Source organism: Trachurus trachurus (genome assembly GCF_905171665.1).
Source record: "Trachurus trachurus genome assembly, chromosome: 19".
NCBI classification, from domain to species: Eukaryota; Metazoa; Chordata; class Actinopteri; order Carangiformes; family Carangidae; genus Trachurus; species Trachurus trachurus.
The window spans coordinates 15,862,619-15,879,832 of record NC_139913.1 but is presented as its reverse complement, the minus strand read 5'-3'; the positions used below and the strand labels follow the sequence as shown (position 1 = coordinate 15,879,832).

The 17,214-nt window shown below is 42.9% G+C and overlaps 1 protein-coding gene across 2 annotated transcripts in view; it reads right to left on the bottom strand.

The window, feature by feature from the left end:
• The window catches only part of reep3b (receptor accessory protein 3b), a 34,137-nt gene extending 18,016 nt beyond the window's left edge, over nucleotides 1-16,121 (bottom strand). For both annotated transcript variants that reach the window (XM_083994112.1, XM_083994113.1), the window contains exons 1-2: nucleotides 15,774-16,121; nucleotides 1,342-1,414 (exon numbers count right to left, since the gene is read on the bottom strand). In XM_083994112.1, coding sequence (XP_083850238.1) covers nucleotides 1,342-1,414; nucleotides 15,774-15,805 — 105 coding nt within the window. In that variant the 5' untranslated portion in view covers nucleotides 15,806-16,121. The remainder of the gene's footprint in view (nucleotides 1-1,341; nucleotides 1,415-15,773) is intronic.
• Between the last annotated feature and the right edge of the window lie 1,093 nt (nucleotides 16,122-17,214).

Sequence of the window (17,214 nt, the reverse complement as noted above, 5' to 3'; positions counted from 1 at the left end):
GAGACAATTTACTGTCACTCTTTCATGTATTAGCATTAAAGCATTAACCTAACCAAAAGCACTGATCTAACATGAGCATCTCCTCCCTCAGATTTACTATTCCAGACACTAATCTGCGTTTAGTGAGACGTTGCGGAAAAAAAACAAAACAGAAGATTTCAAAAACATTTTTAAAAGTCACATTAAAGATTAAAATTCCTTCAACCAACATTGACTGGGAACCTTATAAGGGACTTCCACAACCGTACCAAGATGAACCACAACTGACTGGAATCAAGGGCCAAATGCGCAAAGAAAACACACACACAGCACCACCCCCAGCCTGGACTGTTGACACAAGGCAGGTTGTGTCCATGGATTCATGCTGCTGACACCACACTCTGACCCTGCATCTGCTGCCTCAGCACAAATCCAGATTCATCAGACCAGGTTCTGTGTTTCTGTGTTGGTGAGCCTATATGCACACTGCAGTCTTGGATTTCTATCCATTTGAAGGTTGGGTGTGTTGTTCACTCTAGAAGCTTTTCTGCTCACCAATTGTAAAGAGTGGTTATCTGAGTGACTGTAGTCTTCCTGCCAGCTCCAACCAGTCTGTCCATTCTCTCATCAACCGACTGTTTCCTCCACAGAGCTGCTGCTCACTCAATGGTTTTTGTTTTGGCTCCATCAAGAGTAAAATCTCTGGAGACTATTGTGTGTGAAAATCCAGGAGATCAGCTGTTTCAGACACACTCAAACCAGCCCATGTGACACTCTCTCTCCTCATCTGACAATCACACCATGATTAGTCACTCATCAAATATTTTTTCCTCGTGTTTGATTTTAATATTTACTGGAACTCGTGCAACTGCAGGAGTTTAAACATTGTGCTGCTGCTGCTGCTACATGATTGGCTGACTGGATAATTGCAAGAATAAGCAGGTATAGATTAGATGTTCCAAAATAAGGTGCATGTCAGGGCATGTCAGTCACAGTGACGTATTGTAAAAAAAAAAAAAAAAAAGTGTGACTCAAGAAATAGGGGAATAACAGTTAGAAAAGAAAAGAAAACAAAAGTTTGTCAAGTGTGTCACCACAAACACCCAACTGAACAACAAGTCAGTCTGGTTCTTTAGACAGATTTAGGGTCATGGAAATGTGTTTGGCATTTAAGTAACCCTCTTGGCATTAGTAAGCACAAAGCAGTGTAAAGACACTGAAGTTGGAACTGACACAATTATTAATTATAATTAATTATAGTTAATTATTACAGTATGTTATCAGTTTCCTAAAAAAAAGTGTTAAGGTCATAATTAAAAACCAAGCATATACAAAAACACTGAGAGAAGCTCATGAACTTACATATTCCTTGACATTTTTGGTCTTGACAGCTTTGTAAGAGTAGTATGCTGGATACAGGGTCCCAAACAGCAGCCTGCAGGGAGAGAGAACAACAAACAACAACTTTATAGGCTGATGAGTTCAGTTCAAACTATATAATATATAAATATATAAATATGGGAGCTCTGGAAACTGTGTTAGTAGGTCTGCTACAAAAACCCTGATAAATACAACTGCTCTATTTGCACCAAGTCCTGTTTAAAGTCTCCGGTATGTCTAGTCTACATGTTTATGATGCAGTCACAACAGTTTCCTTCAAGGCTGTGAGAGGGATTTTACACCGAAACCACCAATTCATTAATTGCGAGTCTAATTCTCATTGCAAACTGAGGCTTACATACAAGATTGAGATTTTCCAGTTAAAAGCCATCGCCTGTTCAGAACAACCTGGGGACTTGTTTATATCGCACAATGATTGGGTGTTGGGTTCTGACCCAGAGTCTGAAAACCACTGGAACACAAGACGATGACTCAGTGTTTCCTCTAATCCTGTGCAGCAGCAGCGGCAGCAGCAGCAGCAGGGGCAGCTGGGGGTAATGTGGGGTTTGATTCTGTGTCTGGACTTATGTTCTTTAGCAGTTCCCCTCATGTTTTATAGCATATTCATTTGAATGTATGCATCTTAAGACTATGATGGTTTGCACTGCACTGTTAAAGAGTGCTTCTGCAGGTGGCACCTTTAAGCCCGTTCACCCTGGCTGGTAACTGCACAGCAACTCTGTCATTGATTGGAAACAGATTAGACACATAATGCTGAAATACTGTACTTTCTGAATATCAATTATGAAAATCTCACACATCACTGCATAGGTTTCTATAGTACCTTCCTCAAATTAGCGCCACCAATCAATCAAGTTGCGATTTCACATCCATGTCTGATCACACTCGAAATGTATGTAGTGACAAAACTCTTTCAATAAAAAGTTATGAAGTGTATTTTGTCATAGGGATGGACATTTCAAGCAAAAAATTCCATTCGAAATTGGTTTAAGACTATTCAATGATTCATAGAGGTTCGCCACTTTGCCGTTGAATATTGGTTTTTCACACATTAGCTGTGAAACTGAACCAAAGCAACAAAGTTAATAGCTTCAAAACCAAGGAGCTGAATTGGACTAACATGCTCTGTAGAGCTGAGAGGAGCTGCAACGTTTCATCACTACCAGCAGCTCCTGTCACATTAAACATGTGTCTGATCCATTGTTAATATAGGTATAATATAAGTGATTAGAAGTAGAGCTTTAAAGTCAGTTACATAAATTTATACATTAATATGTCATGACTTTCATCTTCTTTCTGTCTCAGTAATTCTTAGAAACAGTGAGTGTATTTCAAGCATTGAGTGAGTGATAAACCATTTTCGGTAGAGTCAGACTGTACAGGGAGTCTTTGTGGCTGCACAATCTACTGCAGTTAACAGAGCTTGTTCTCCAGCCAACACATGGTGAAGGCAGTAACAAAAGAACACACGCACACACACACTCACAAAGAGAATATATGGTGTGCAACTCAGTGCAGAAAGGTTGGACTGTTGTTACTGTGTGAGACAAAGAGAGGTAGAAAGAGAGGGACAGAGACAGAGAGAGAGATCAAGAAACCAACTGTACAGTGTGTAGCAGTGCACTCCTTCCCTACAACCAACATCCCCGTTTAATAATCTTAAATAAGATTTTCCCCGGTGAGAGGAGACCGTGTCCAGGAAGTACATTACAGTCATGGTAGCTTTCAGGCTTAATATCCTGGACCTTGAGAGCTTGTTCATATACAGATTGTAGAGGCTTTATTATTACAGGGTATCCACTAATGTATGTCAAGCCCCATGGCCTAAGTTGTCCCCAGCTGGGCCCAAGCATGTGGGAATTTGGAACACCTCACTCGGAATCCATAATGTTTGGAAAGCTCGCCAACGACATTTGTAGGTTCAAATTCTTCATCGAATGTGCAGGTCACAACTTGTCCACCAGAGCATTTCGGAGTTGTTGGATTGTGTATTTGATGAGTTTGATGAGGGAAACTAAGAAATCCCATGAGCCTTCGTAGCGTAGCTCTGAGCAGCTCGCAGCTCTGCTCCGCCGAACCTACTCCTAAAACTATAGGGATTATGGCAACGGGCAATTTGTCAAAATGTTGAACTATCCCTTTAACCTGTTTGTTTGGTGGCATTTTATACTATATGTTGTTTTACTTTCCAGGCCCCACCATTAAATCACTGCCTTGGTGATGCAGCACGCAGAGGGACGGCTTCTGAAGGAGCACTGAATGGATCATAACTTACTCCACCTTCGATGTGACTGAATGAGAAATCGAGGCACAAGTGTAAAACACCATTCCATCTCGTAATGGTAATAACTACTTCACCCTGAAAGGAAGTGAGAGAAGGAGAGGGGGAGAAACTGAAGGTTGGCTTTGGGAAGGGGAAGGGAGGGTTCATCACCTGTGACAGCTGGAATTCTTGGCCCTTTTTCTTTATTTACTTATTTCTTCTGTAGCAGCAAAACACATTACAGCAGCCTTCAGAAACTCATACAGCTTGATCAGGACCACCCACACACTTTCAGGCCTAACTCTATGACAGACCAACTGGAAAACACTCAACATTATTTGATTCAAATCAGCTTGAAGCAGTGGTTGTCCATAAATAGGAGATGAGCCCCTTTTCTCCAACTTCACTTCCAGACAAAAAGTATTGTCTCATTTTCAGTATCTATTCTCTCCCATTTATTCAGCTGCCCCAAAACACTGTCCTAAATGTTATAATGGGGAGGAGATGGGAGAAAAACCCTGGAAAATCAATTCCTTTTCAGTAGTTGGGAGTTTCTCTCAGTCACTTTTATCCCTTCTTGGGACTTTGGACATTCACTGGTTTCACAGCTCATCAGTGGAACAGCTTGAACACTTGTGTTGTGCTCTGTACAAAACATTACACAGGGCTTTCTGCCTGTTATGTGACCAACAAATCAAAGAGATATCAATGAGCCATGAGCATACTGAAGCTTCACACAGCTCCCTCTGGACTAGCAACAACCTCTGTGCAACTTTTTTCACAGATGCTGGAACATTCCCCAAACTGGAAACAGACTCTGATGTGTAAAATTGGTGGAGTTCCCCTTTAACTGTAAATTTATTTTTTATTGTCCATGCATCCTGCTTTCTCCAAACCATCACCTTCACTTGGACTACAGCCAAGACTACACCCAATCACCGGGACTACACCCAATAATGACTCAACCCAATCGACATAAGGCATGCAGCTTGTTCAACTGTTCAACTGTAACACAATGAACAGAGCAACTGAGACTCCTCATGACATCCTAACAAAGGGAAAGCACGTCAGTCATAGCAACAGCACACCTATAAAGGTAGGGAGAGAATAAAGTTGTTTTGTCACAGTTTGACAGATCAACATTGGATCCAGGAGCTTCATACCAAATTAATCACAGCTGAGCACACTTACACCGATCACTCCATGTTCACTTTCATTCTGTTGGCTGAAGGAAAATTCAGTGATCACTTCCATTTACAAAATCATCATAATGCACCACCTAAACACTAGTTGCTTGTTGGTCCGTGGTCCCTTGGAAATCACCTCTGTTTGTCGGGAACACCCTGCCTCCGTGGCATGTGTGTGTAATAGCTGCAGAGGTCTTGGTTTTCATTTTACCACCCATGTGAACTGGTTAGAGCAGACACACCTGACAGCAGAGTATGACTGATGACAGACCAAAGTGTCCCGTGACATCCGAGTCTGAAGAAGGCATAGCAGAATCATCTCTGTGCCTAAATCACCAATGTGGCAGTTAAAGACAAAAACACCATGTCGTTGATAAAAGTATACAATTAACATTCTGGGGCGGTGCGTGGCGCAGTGGTTAAAGCGGCCGCCCCATGTAGAGGCTACAGTCCTCAACGCAGGCTTCCCCGGTTCGAATCCCGCGTCGGGCAGACCTTTCCTGCATGTCATTCCCCCTCTCTCTGCCTCCCCCTTTCCCGTCTATCTCACTGTGCTATCAAATAAAAAAAAGGCAAAAAAGCCTAAAAATATACTTAAAAAAAAACAAATAACATTCTATCATTTTAGTCCAATCCTTATATGGTTTGAGTTGAGTTTGAGATGTTAGGTATCTATGGAACCATGATATGGCAACAACCTAAAGGATGCACTGACATTCAACTGACAACCCTGACATAATAGCTAGAATGTGCAAATGCACGGGGAAATCCGATCTGTGAACTCATACCGAGCTGCGACCAAAGCTAAACCATATAAGTCTGGACCCAGGAGGATTTCACAGAACAGTCATCAAACACACACAGACACACTGTATATAGTCTTGTATACAGACACACTCCCTCTGACTGACCAGAGTCCCCTGAGCAGCAGGCAAGCCGCCAACAACCACAGCGGTTTATTTTCCTGCTGTTGCTATAGAAACAGCAAAGCTGCCACAGCTCCGAACTCTCTCCTCACGTCTCCATCTCTTTGTCGCACTGTAATTTCAACTCACTCTGCTTTATTTGCACAAAGCTGGAGAATAATACTGCAGAACTGTGAGCAGAGCACAAAACATTAAAGTTTGTTACAGTGGTAGTCGGCATGTTTGTAGTAAGCAATGTCCCTCCTCCTGTGGGATCCGCTTTGTTGTGCAGGAAATTGGTGAGTGGGTTTGCAGGGTTACTCTGGAACAGATGTACAATCAACAACAGGAGACCAAGCCTCTCAAGTGGACAGGAATCTGTATGAATTGCCTGACAGTCATTTTAGGTTGATATATAATATGCATTTATTTGTTTCACATAGATTTAGATGTTTTTACCAACTGCAGGAACGGCAGAGGGCCTGAAATAATAACTCATGGTTATCTTTAATTCAAAGTCTTCACCTTGAAGATTATTGTGGATGGTGAGAAATATTGACTGTTTTGCAGCACTGCTACACTGCAGAGCTACAGCCAAGACAGGCAGCATTCCTCTCTTTTTGGGTTAGTCACTAGTCAAATTAAAAACATGTTTTCCTGGAAGGTAATACAAATGTAAAACACCAATACAACACATGTTTCACTCTTAATCAAATGCCAGGAGTTGGTTTATTCAGCTCAATTATTGATTAGTCAGATAAGTGTTGTGTTATACAACTGTAATTTTTTACATGCGCATTAGACTGTGGGATCTTTAGCAGGAAGTTCATTCAAAGATTCATTAAAAAACAAACACACACACACATTTGCACATTATTTTGTGAAACTAACTTGTATTAGTCTACATACAGTACTGCCAGGCCTTCACATTACATCCTATACAGTTTTTCTTTCCAAAGTGTTGTCAAACAAGTGGACCATATATCCTTGCATATGAATGTTGCTGTATTATCAGTGTTTGCTATGTGACTGGTGCGGCCTTTTTACAAGCTCCTGGCCAGAGTCCCAAAGATAAGCGTGGTGTAAACTATAGTCAGTCTGTTTGTGTGTCTGACGTAGCTCTGCTGGCTCCACCACTCGGCAAACAGCCTTATCTTTAGCCGCCTATACCGTATCAATACTGCTTTGCCCACAGTTTTAGCCTCCAGTGTCCCTATCTACTTTTATTTATTGGCTTAGTTTTCTGATAGGTCAGTGGGGCAGCAATAGGTGAAGCTGGTAACGAATTTAATGAGCACCCTACACTGTCTGGATCCCAATGCAAACTACTTCAAATGATCTGACATGCTTATAAACTGTGTCCTAATTCAGGGGCTGCATCCTTCAAAGGCAGCTTTTGAAGGCCGGTTGCATCACGGCTTCGCAACTAGGCTGTCCCATTTCGAAGGCTCCTTCAAAAGTGGCTTAGGAACGCAGCTTTGTTTTCCTGGGCCACAAAAGCTCCAACAGGTAGATCCTTCCAAGATTCACTGTGCACCAGTAATGAAAAGAATATGGCAGCAAACCATGACCATGAGCCTGAATTACATTACTAAATGTACCAGTATCAACAGTCACTCAAAAGAAGCCGCACAAAGTAAATATAGGAGTACGTATAATGATAATATAGGGCACTATGCAGTACATAAGGAATGTTTTTGGAAAGAGCCGTCCTGCTTTTACGACTGTGTCTTTACATGCTGGTGAGTCTGCACCGTGGAAAGTCCTCTGATCTATCAACTACAGCTAGTTTTGGTTTGCATGATTGTTCCCTCTGTCAGCACCCATCCAGACTACGTTTGATGTTGAAGACAAACTCTAGCACGCTGCTTAAGATTTAACAACAGACGTGCTCTGAACATCAGGGACCAACTGTCACTGGAAAGTCTAAGAAAGTGCTGATTTGAGCTGAAAATGTTGGTTTGATGCCAGTGTGTTCCAGTTTGACTGCATTATGATTCACATGAAACTACAGGTTAAAAGGTTTACTCTGCTTGAAGGAGTGTGGGTAGAACCAGTATCTGATCTACATTTAGGCCCATGTTTATCCCAAACAGACAGAAACCTTTTTTTTCCCCTGCACAATTTGAAACATTGTTGCTGGCTAAGATTGCAGTTTTGCCAAACACTCCATAATCAATCATAACAAACTGAAAACATTTCAGGTTCAGATTTTGCACAAACCTGTCGAAGATTATGCCTTCACTTGGTCATAATGGATTCCTGAGTCTATTCTATGGGCAGAAATGGGAATCATGTACTATCTGATAAAGTGAACAAAACGTAAGTGGGCTGAATACTTTCTGAAACCACTTTCCTTCACTGCATGAACCCCCCAATTACTGTATCATAGATACAACGTCTGGAGTGTACATGTATTTCATTCTGACTCCCTGAGAAACAGAGACATTTTCTCCATGAACCAATCTCTCACAAAAGAAGTTGGACGAGAAGTGAAATGTTCTTGAAACAATTTAGTGAAAAGCGGGGGCCCCTTCTTCATTCCAAAACTACCATATCTCTATTTCCCCTCGCCCCCTCCTCGTTCTCCTTCTTCCCATTTCAACACTCTCCCCCCTCTCTCTCTGCATGCAGCTGAGAAAATAGCCCCTTGCTTTTAGATGGGCCTTGACTCTGGGCTCCAGGTCAATTTCCCTGGTTTCCTGACACCGTACACCACCAACAACCAGATGGAGGGAGGGGGAGCACAGGAAGACAAGAGCGAGGAGAGAGAAGGAGGGATAGAGAGAGAGAGAGAGAAAGAGAGAGAGAGAGAACAAGAACAATAAAAAACAGAGACACACCAAGAGGGGAGAGAGGCAGGGGGAAAAAAACTCCAGATCTCCAAGATTTGAGCTCCCACCATCTGGTTTGAGCTTCAGGAATAAGAATTTGATTACAAGACTTTTCCCCTAAAAACACAGAGGGAGGATTGTTGAGAGAACTGCTGCTACAGCAAATGGGACTGGTTACAGTCCAGGTCTGTACCTCCCCGGAGTATTTCCTCATAGGGAAATAAATGGCATATATCATTTACACTGCTCTCGCAGTTCTCTGAATCTTCCCACATTTAAAAAATGAATTAACACATAATTCACAAGTTCAGTCTTCAGCCCAGAGGTTTTTACCATATTTGTGGAAGCATAACTTTCACCACAAAAACACAGAGATAGACTAAAATACGCTTTAAGAACAATAGCAATTGAGCAACAATGTTTACATAACAGTGTTTCCGCCAGGATTTTTTTAAAGAGTGGCGGCGAGGGTGGTCTGATCGACTATGTTATTATTGTAACATATAGGCTACAGGTGCAAAAGAAAATACTGTAGCTACTGTTCATTAAACAATTAGGGAGGAAAACGACACACAGGCCTCGTCACCATCACAGTCCTGCTCAGTCAGTTTCACTCACAGTTTTTGTTTTTCCTGGTTGGTTGTTGCCGTTGTTGTTGTGCGCGATGTAAAGCTGTCGATATGAGCGGAGTTTTTTTTTTTTTTTTTTTTAATTGCCGGCAGCCCGGACACACTGCCCGCGGAAGCGGCAGTTTCTCCTGCTCTCTCTCTCCACGCCGGTCAAACATCGACCCGTCTGTAGCTGCTCGGTTTTCCACACACACAGGTATGTCTCTAGCGCTGTATGTATGGATGTGTGTCTTGTGTGCAGACGCAACTGACAAATATTTATAGACGGACAGCAAACTTAATCATCATTTATTTTATTTTGAAAATTGACCGGATTCTCTCGCCTTTTCTGTGCCTGACTTCCTGTCTGGTCAAGGCCGGATTATAATTGGGGCACACTGGGCACGTGCCCAGGGGCCCACGGCAACCAAGGGCCCATGGCAACCAAGGCCTTGGTTGCCAACTTGCCAAGGGCCCCGCCCCCTGCCGAGCGAGAGGTCAGAGTGTGTGAGCGGGAGGTGTGAGCGGGAGGTCAGTAGTAGAGCGTGAGTAAAAGTAAGCAAGATTATGGATAAAAAAAAGTATTTGAGCGGTGGAGCAAAGAGGAAAAGCAAGACAGAGAAGCGGCGGTGATTGAAGATGTCTCGCGAATCACATCATTTTACAAAACATTCGCTGTTAGCCCGGCCTCGGCCAACATCACAGAAGTCCCGGAGCAACCGGAGGAGGATGCCGAACCAGTCCCGACTCCCCCTCGCACTAGCGCCGCGGTGATGAGAGCAGGTGAGCCGTCGGAGGACCCCGCTTTATAGGGCATGTTAAATGAGAGCTAGTGATGCGCGGGCTGACCCGTAGCCCGCGGGTCCCGCGGTCAACCCGCGGGGCGGGGCGGTGCGGTGCGGGTCAAGAAATCTTTACTTTATTTGCGGTGCGGGTCGGGGCGGGTCATTAAAAAAAAACTGACGATGAAGTCCAGAGTGTGTTATCAGGGCCGCGCTGATGTTGACGGGAAAGCCGGCGGAGGTGTGAGGGAACCGGGTGAGACGGCGACTGGGCGCATCAGCAGAGCGGGGTTGGTTTCACAGAGAGCAGGGACTGGGGAGGACGAGAGGCGGCGGCCGCCGCGGCTGCTACACGCTGCACTGTGACTCTCCCGCTCCTCATGAGCTCCACAGTCCACACTGACAAGCTACCGGCAACACAGCACCTCTGTCTGCCCTTTCAAAGTAAAAAAGGCCGCTGTCTGACGTTTAATAGCGGCGGGTCGGGAATATATTATAGCGAGAGGGGCTATGTCTTGTGTATGTATAGGTTTTGCTGAAACTGGTGTGTACACACACACACACACACACACACACACACACACACACACACACACACACACACACACACACACACACACACACACACACACACACACACACACACACACACACACACACACACACACACACACACACACACACACACACACACACACACACACACAGGTTCAGCCACTTGCGCTGCTTGCGCTGAGCTGATGGTGCGTTCAATGACCTGGGCAGTGTGGGAATTCACAAGGGCTGCAATTATAAACAATGAAAGAAGCATGCACAGAGGGATTATCTCATCTTTTGAGCAGGCTTCTTTATTAAGACTCAGTGTGTGTATGTTGCTATTTTGTAGTTGGTTTGTCAATTTCATATGTTGGCTGCATTTAGCTGTAGCCTACTGTGTGGCTATAAGGATGGCATTCTTGTAAACTCCCTAGTGGTCATTGTGTGGATGTTGTGGGTTGTGTTGTGTTGTGTTTATTTGATCTGCTGTTTGTGTCAGCCTTAGTTGTACTAGAAAGTCTTGACATAATAGTTTGTGATTATGGTCTGGTTTTGACATGGTACTTCATATACACAATTGTGAATAGGTCTAATTAAGGTGGAGTTTAATGACTTTCCTGGTTTGTAATGGGTGGAGGTGAGGTGTGAGATGCCAGCGGTCTGTGCGACAAGGGCCCTCTGGGACCTGGTGCCCAGGGGCCCTTGGGGTGCTAATCCAGCCCTGTGTCTGGTACGCGCTCGTTCCATCCAGCTTGACGGCGCTCGTATTTTTTTCATTCAGCGCACTCAGCTGTTGTTTCAAGCCGCTACTCCTGTAGCCTTTGTTACATGATCAGCGACTAGTCGACGTCAAGCTCAAAACGTCATTGTGGAGCAGGGGACTAGTCTGTGCAACCCCTAGTGGAAAACCTGCTTTACATTGTTTTAACATTAAAAAAAAAAAAATCATCATTCTGAAGGTGTGGCGGCTTTTATTTTGCCGTGGCGGTGCGCCACGATCAATTACATGTAGCGGAAACCCTGCATAAGGCACACTGCTTATTTTAAAAAGATCTCTCTGGTTTATTACACTTGGACTTATGGCCCAATAACATGACACCTATTGCATTAATAGGTGAAATCTGAGAAGGTTAAGATTACAAAGTCCATCAAGAAACACAAGCTGTCGGACAATCAGACAAGTTGAAAACAAGCCAGATTATTCAAACCTCTTCACCGAGATGTAAAACACATTCAAAATGTCAGTAACGATCCCCGACTGCCTGGAAAACCGTGCACGTAACCACGGTAAATACATCAGCTGAGGCAGCTCCTGTGATTGATTTGTTTAACTAATCAGCATCTACATTAAGCTGTCCAAACTGTAACATGCCATTTCCATGTGAAAACAATGTGTCCACACACTATGGTGACAGTCACACTTAAGTTTTAAACCTTAGGCTATTTCTGATGTCACACTCCCATATGCATATTACTCAACAGTGATGAGTACAAATAACATTGAGTGTGTGTGCCCGAGGCAGCGACAGCACATGATCCATCCGACTGATCCTGAAAGTCTTGTTCTTCACTTTGCAGAGTATACGAGCAGACAGGTTGTACACAGAAAACCAGCTTTAGACAATACAACCATTATAGTTGGAAAGTTCACATCACTCATGAATAACGTGAACATCTGCAGCCTAAGGTTTCAAGCACACAGGTATGTGTCAATTATTAATCATTTGAGGATCCTAAACACACGCTGTTGCCATCTAAAACTACAGCTCTGAAACAAACACCTGAAGCCCCCCACCCCTGCCCTCCTCCCACCCATCTGCAATGCTATCTGATAGCAACTTTGAAATTGAGACTAAACTGTGCTGTGATAACAGAAGACAGCATTCCCCCTTTCCCAATTGTAAACAGCACAAGGGAGACTGTAACAAAGAGAAAGAACTGGACAAATAGAGAGTGGGAGAGAAGCACACAACTCTGGAACCACTCCTTGAAGTCTGCAGAGCTGCTGCCGAAAATAAGTTGGTTGAAAAACAGAGTCTGGCTTTTCTTTTTCTTTTTTTTAACTGCTGCATGACTTGGCTTTTTGGGAGGAGAGGTGGAGAGATGCACAGGAGGAATGATACAGTACAAAAGGAAAGACATTGCGTTTCTGATATTCAATTTAAACAATTAACAGCGTAGGTTTCAGTTCTCTCACCAAATGCCTTTGCAAATTTCAAACGTTATGAGTTATAAGCTTAAAGAATCCAACTTTACCCACTACAGAGTAGCTGTTGCTTCTGCCCAGAATTCCTTTATAACGGAAATATATCAACACTAGACCACCAGACTGCAAAAAACACTACCTAGGTCAGTTCAATCCCAGAGACATTTTAGCCTGTCTCAATGAAATTATAGTCAAGCAGACACTACATTCCACTTCTGTTTTTCAGATTTATCTTTTCATTTACCTCAAGGTTAAGCTAGGGCCAAATTATATGGAGAAATTTCATCTTTGTAATAATAATCACTGAATTGTCACATGTTGCAATATTGCAGCTTCTCGGCCGAGGCAGACAGTCATTTACTGAAAAGCATTACACACCAGATATAATGACTCAGTCCATGTGTCCACCTACTTGTCAGTCACTTTATAAAGCATTGTTTACCTGAGGTGAACATAAACTCCCAAATTGGAGTTGGTAGCTCTTTAACCTTCATAGTCAGTGACACACACCACAAAAAATATGTAACTGGATAAATACTGGACTGCATATAGGAAAAAAGCAATGGGCTGAATCCATTGTTAATGGGCTGTCTACTGACTCAAAGACTTTGTTCCAATCTGGCTGCCGATCTGAACGTCTCAAGTGTGCAAGGGAGTTTATGCTCTCTGTAATACAGTTATAGCAACAACTGTGACTACAAAGTCAATACTAGAGGCAAGTTTTATTCCTTTAAACCACACATTCCTCTCCTCTCAATGGCAAAATAATAACTATGGTTGGTCTACCAGGACTGCCCCATTTTCGAGCTAGACTTTCCACCTCGCAATTGCACGTCTCTGCCAAGCAGACACGTAAACTCAGCAGATATGATCAGTGAGATAAGCTAGGAGTTTAAGCTAAGTTTTAACAACAGTCTCATCTCGGACCCGGGCCTTTTTAAATCCAGGCTAAAAACCTACTTATTTAGGATGGCTTTTAATACCCAGTAGCACGATGGCACTTTTATCTTATTTTATTTTATTTGACTTTGCTGTATTTTATTGCTCTCACTGTTTTTATTGTTTTTAAATTGTTTTTATTTCTGCTTCTGTCTTTTTATTATTACACTATGTAAAGCTGTATAAATAGGGCTGTATAAATAAAGTACATTTACATTTACATTTACAACAGTCAGTGATGCTGTTAAACAGGATTTATTCACCATGAGGGAGAAACAAGCAATTTATAGTTGTCATTTTACAAACTTGACAGCGCTAGTGGTTCATATGCTAACTAGCCAAGAGGCTGACCTGCTAGGTAATTGTTGGATTAGCAGGTGTCTAATGGTGTAATAAATTAGCTGGTACTATCTGTTATTACACATTCTTAGTGTAAATAAGTAATATAATCGAGGAATCAGCTTAGTGGTTGAATATTTATTCATTACTTAAGTGAATTCATCTTTTTCCACTGCTGGAAAAAGTAACTGAAGCTTGCATGTAAGAAAAAAAACGTAAAGTAAAAGGAATTCATTAAAATTACTTGGACTGAAACCCATGATTAAATACTGTGATTTGACACGATCTATTAATGTTGTCTGCTGCAAGTAGCAAACACGTGACAATGTGTTTGTTATCATGGTAATGTACTCCCGGGGCATTTTTAAAAAGGCAGCAAACTGGATTTGTTTGTTTTTTTCAATCAATCAATGATTTTGAAATCTATAGTTGTATAAACCAAAACATTCAAAAGATAAAGTGCATAATTATGCTAAGAGTGGGGTTTAGAAAGTGTATACAAAGATTTGGACCGATTACCCACACCCATGAAAGTCTACGATGCCCTCTGGCTTCCTGTATTTAGACCCAGGTTTCCACTGAGTACTGATCTGTGATAGTTTGTGTTTAGATCCTTTTACACAGCTTGTTCAACACTGCACACCGACGCTGTTATACATGACACCCGATTCTTGCTTACAAAAAAAGAAATCATACACAAGGGTGGCATTTTCTATGTTGGGTTTAGTGTAAACGAGCAGAGATGGCTTAATGTGATAGTGATGACCCTCACTTGTAGGTTCCTTTAAATAAAAGCATCTGCCAATTAAGTCAATGTAATGTAATAATGTGAGTTCTTCTTTGTGGCAAAGTGGAGTTGTCTCTGTTTAAAAGCGAGTTTTAATAGTTGCATGGGAGGAAAAGGAGAGGCTTTCCATAAATCTCCACCACTCCCTTCTATCCTTTCCACCACATTCCTGTCGTCCATTACCCCTCCACCAGTAGTTATGTAACCACTGTCTGAAGATGTATACAGACACAAGAAAAGAGGCTGTACAGAATGAACAGAGAAAGTACAAAGGCATGTTGTTGGGCCAAGAATTACAACTTTCTCCTAAAAGTGCAACACATACACTTTCCCTCTGATGTATTATACTGAAACTGAATTTCTGACTTCACACTTCCTCGCAAAATTATTGCACTAGCAAGACAGGAGATAACTAGATATCCAGTCACCAAACAAACACTTACAAGGCCACTTAAACTCGCTCAAGGACGCCCTTTCTTCCTCTGTTCCAACAATGCAGGGGTCTCCAGGTTATTTTGGGGTTGGGTCTGGCTAATAATATCTTCAAGATGGCACCTGACAGGCTGAACATGTAAAGACCTGAAAAGTTCCACCTCACAGTACAAAAGTTTCACGGTGTTTCACAGCTGACTCACCAGCAGCGTGCACGGTCATGATTCATAAACAACACGGTAGACGCCTGTTACCGTAGGGCACGGGAGCAAACCACCAGCCACAAGGCCAGACTTAGCTAGCTACACACTTTCACAGCAGGGGGAAACAATACGGTGTGTGTGAGACACTTGGTAATTATTTAACTCAAATGATGTGGTTTCTTGTTGACAAAGTTTCCGCACTAATTTTAGAAAATTAAAAGACTACGGACACGAATTAGCCGCCGGGACCCGGAGCAGTTAGCCGGACATGCTAACAATGCTCAGTCCCACCAGGTGCCCTAATTATCTCCGCGAGGCAAAAGGGTGCATTTAAGTTCACTTCCGTTCTTCTTTACCGTGTTTGTACTTACACAACGCTTCTAGAAATCATCCAGGACACCATGTTGTCGGTAGAGTCGGGCTGTATCGGCGGTAGAAGACTGTCCCCGGTGATAACGTCAAAGGCTAGCCGCACCGCTGTGAACTTCTTCAGCCGAAAACTTCGATGAGCGAATCCGGGGCCAGCTAGCTGTCTCTTCCCTCAACATCAGCCGAGCCTCATGTCTGAAAAACACCAGATATCACTGTTCTGTCTGTGCAGACATAGCTAAGCGACGGATTATATCCAATAACGATCCCCGTTGTTTTTGTAGCAGTCACTTATTCCCCCCTGGTTTCCTCCTTCCCTCTGTGCTTTGCGATCCAGTTCCTGGCACCAGGACGGCGCTCAGATAGCGACTGACGTCAACAGGAAAAGCACAGCCTCCTCAGCCTCCCATTGGCCAGTTCGCTCTGTTTACACCGGGCACGAACTGTATTTTTTTCACGTCTGGCCATGTGACTTTTGCGTTTAGCGAAAGCGGTGGGATTTTAAACTCAGCGACCTGAGCTCTGATTGGTCGGTCCACGAATCGTGGCGAATTCTAGCCAATGGGCGGCAGAAGCAATGAGGCGGCTCGGTGGATTTTCCCAAGCGCTGTTGTCGGGGTAGCATGTTTCTTAGCATTAAAATGGAGGGTGACCTTGTTTTAAATTTCAGCACACACAGCACGGGCGGGTGCAGACCATGGATGATAGATCCATGGTCCAGGCATGTCTCTACATGTTTTGTGTTACCAAAATTGACACGTGTATGGTCGACCAACGGAATGTGAGCTCCTTCCACGACCGTTTTTTTTTTTTTTTTTTCAAAATGCACCTTGTCAGGTAATGAGTGTATATCAGGGTGTGTCATACCAGCTTCATTAATTTTCTCAGCCCAAGATCCAACTCTGTAAACTATGTTTTCCAAATGTGCATTGTGAAAGGACTATATTTTATTATGATGCATGTAGGCTACATAATAATTTACATCTTGGACTTTGCTATAAAATCTGTACACATATGTAATTTTTTAACAGAGAGAGAGGTTATACTAAATAAATTAACTGGAAAATTCAGAAATTTGTGAGAGAAGATCTGGTTGAGGGGTAATGGTTTTATTTTACTCTATTGTATTCTAGGTGACATTGGTAAAGAAGCCTGCCTGGATACCTGAGTGTGGCCAGCCCTTGTCTAGCTCATTATGTAAACCACACCAGTCTTTAGGATGTAATCATATTCATTACAGTTTTCCATACATAGGAGTTGGCAGACACAGAGCCCATCTGTGAGCTTTAGCAGGCCTGTCTCTTTGTATGTGTGTGTGTGGGCACTTCTGTGTGTGCAGATAATGATATCTGAGCACAAACGCATGCGAGCTTGTATGTGTGCAGCTATGAGCTCATGCCCTTATATTTGCAGATGTGCATGTTTTTTGACCACATGCATGTA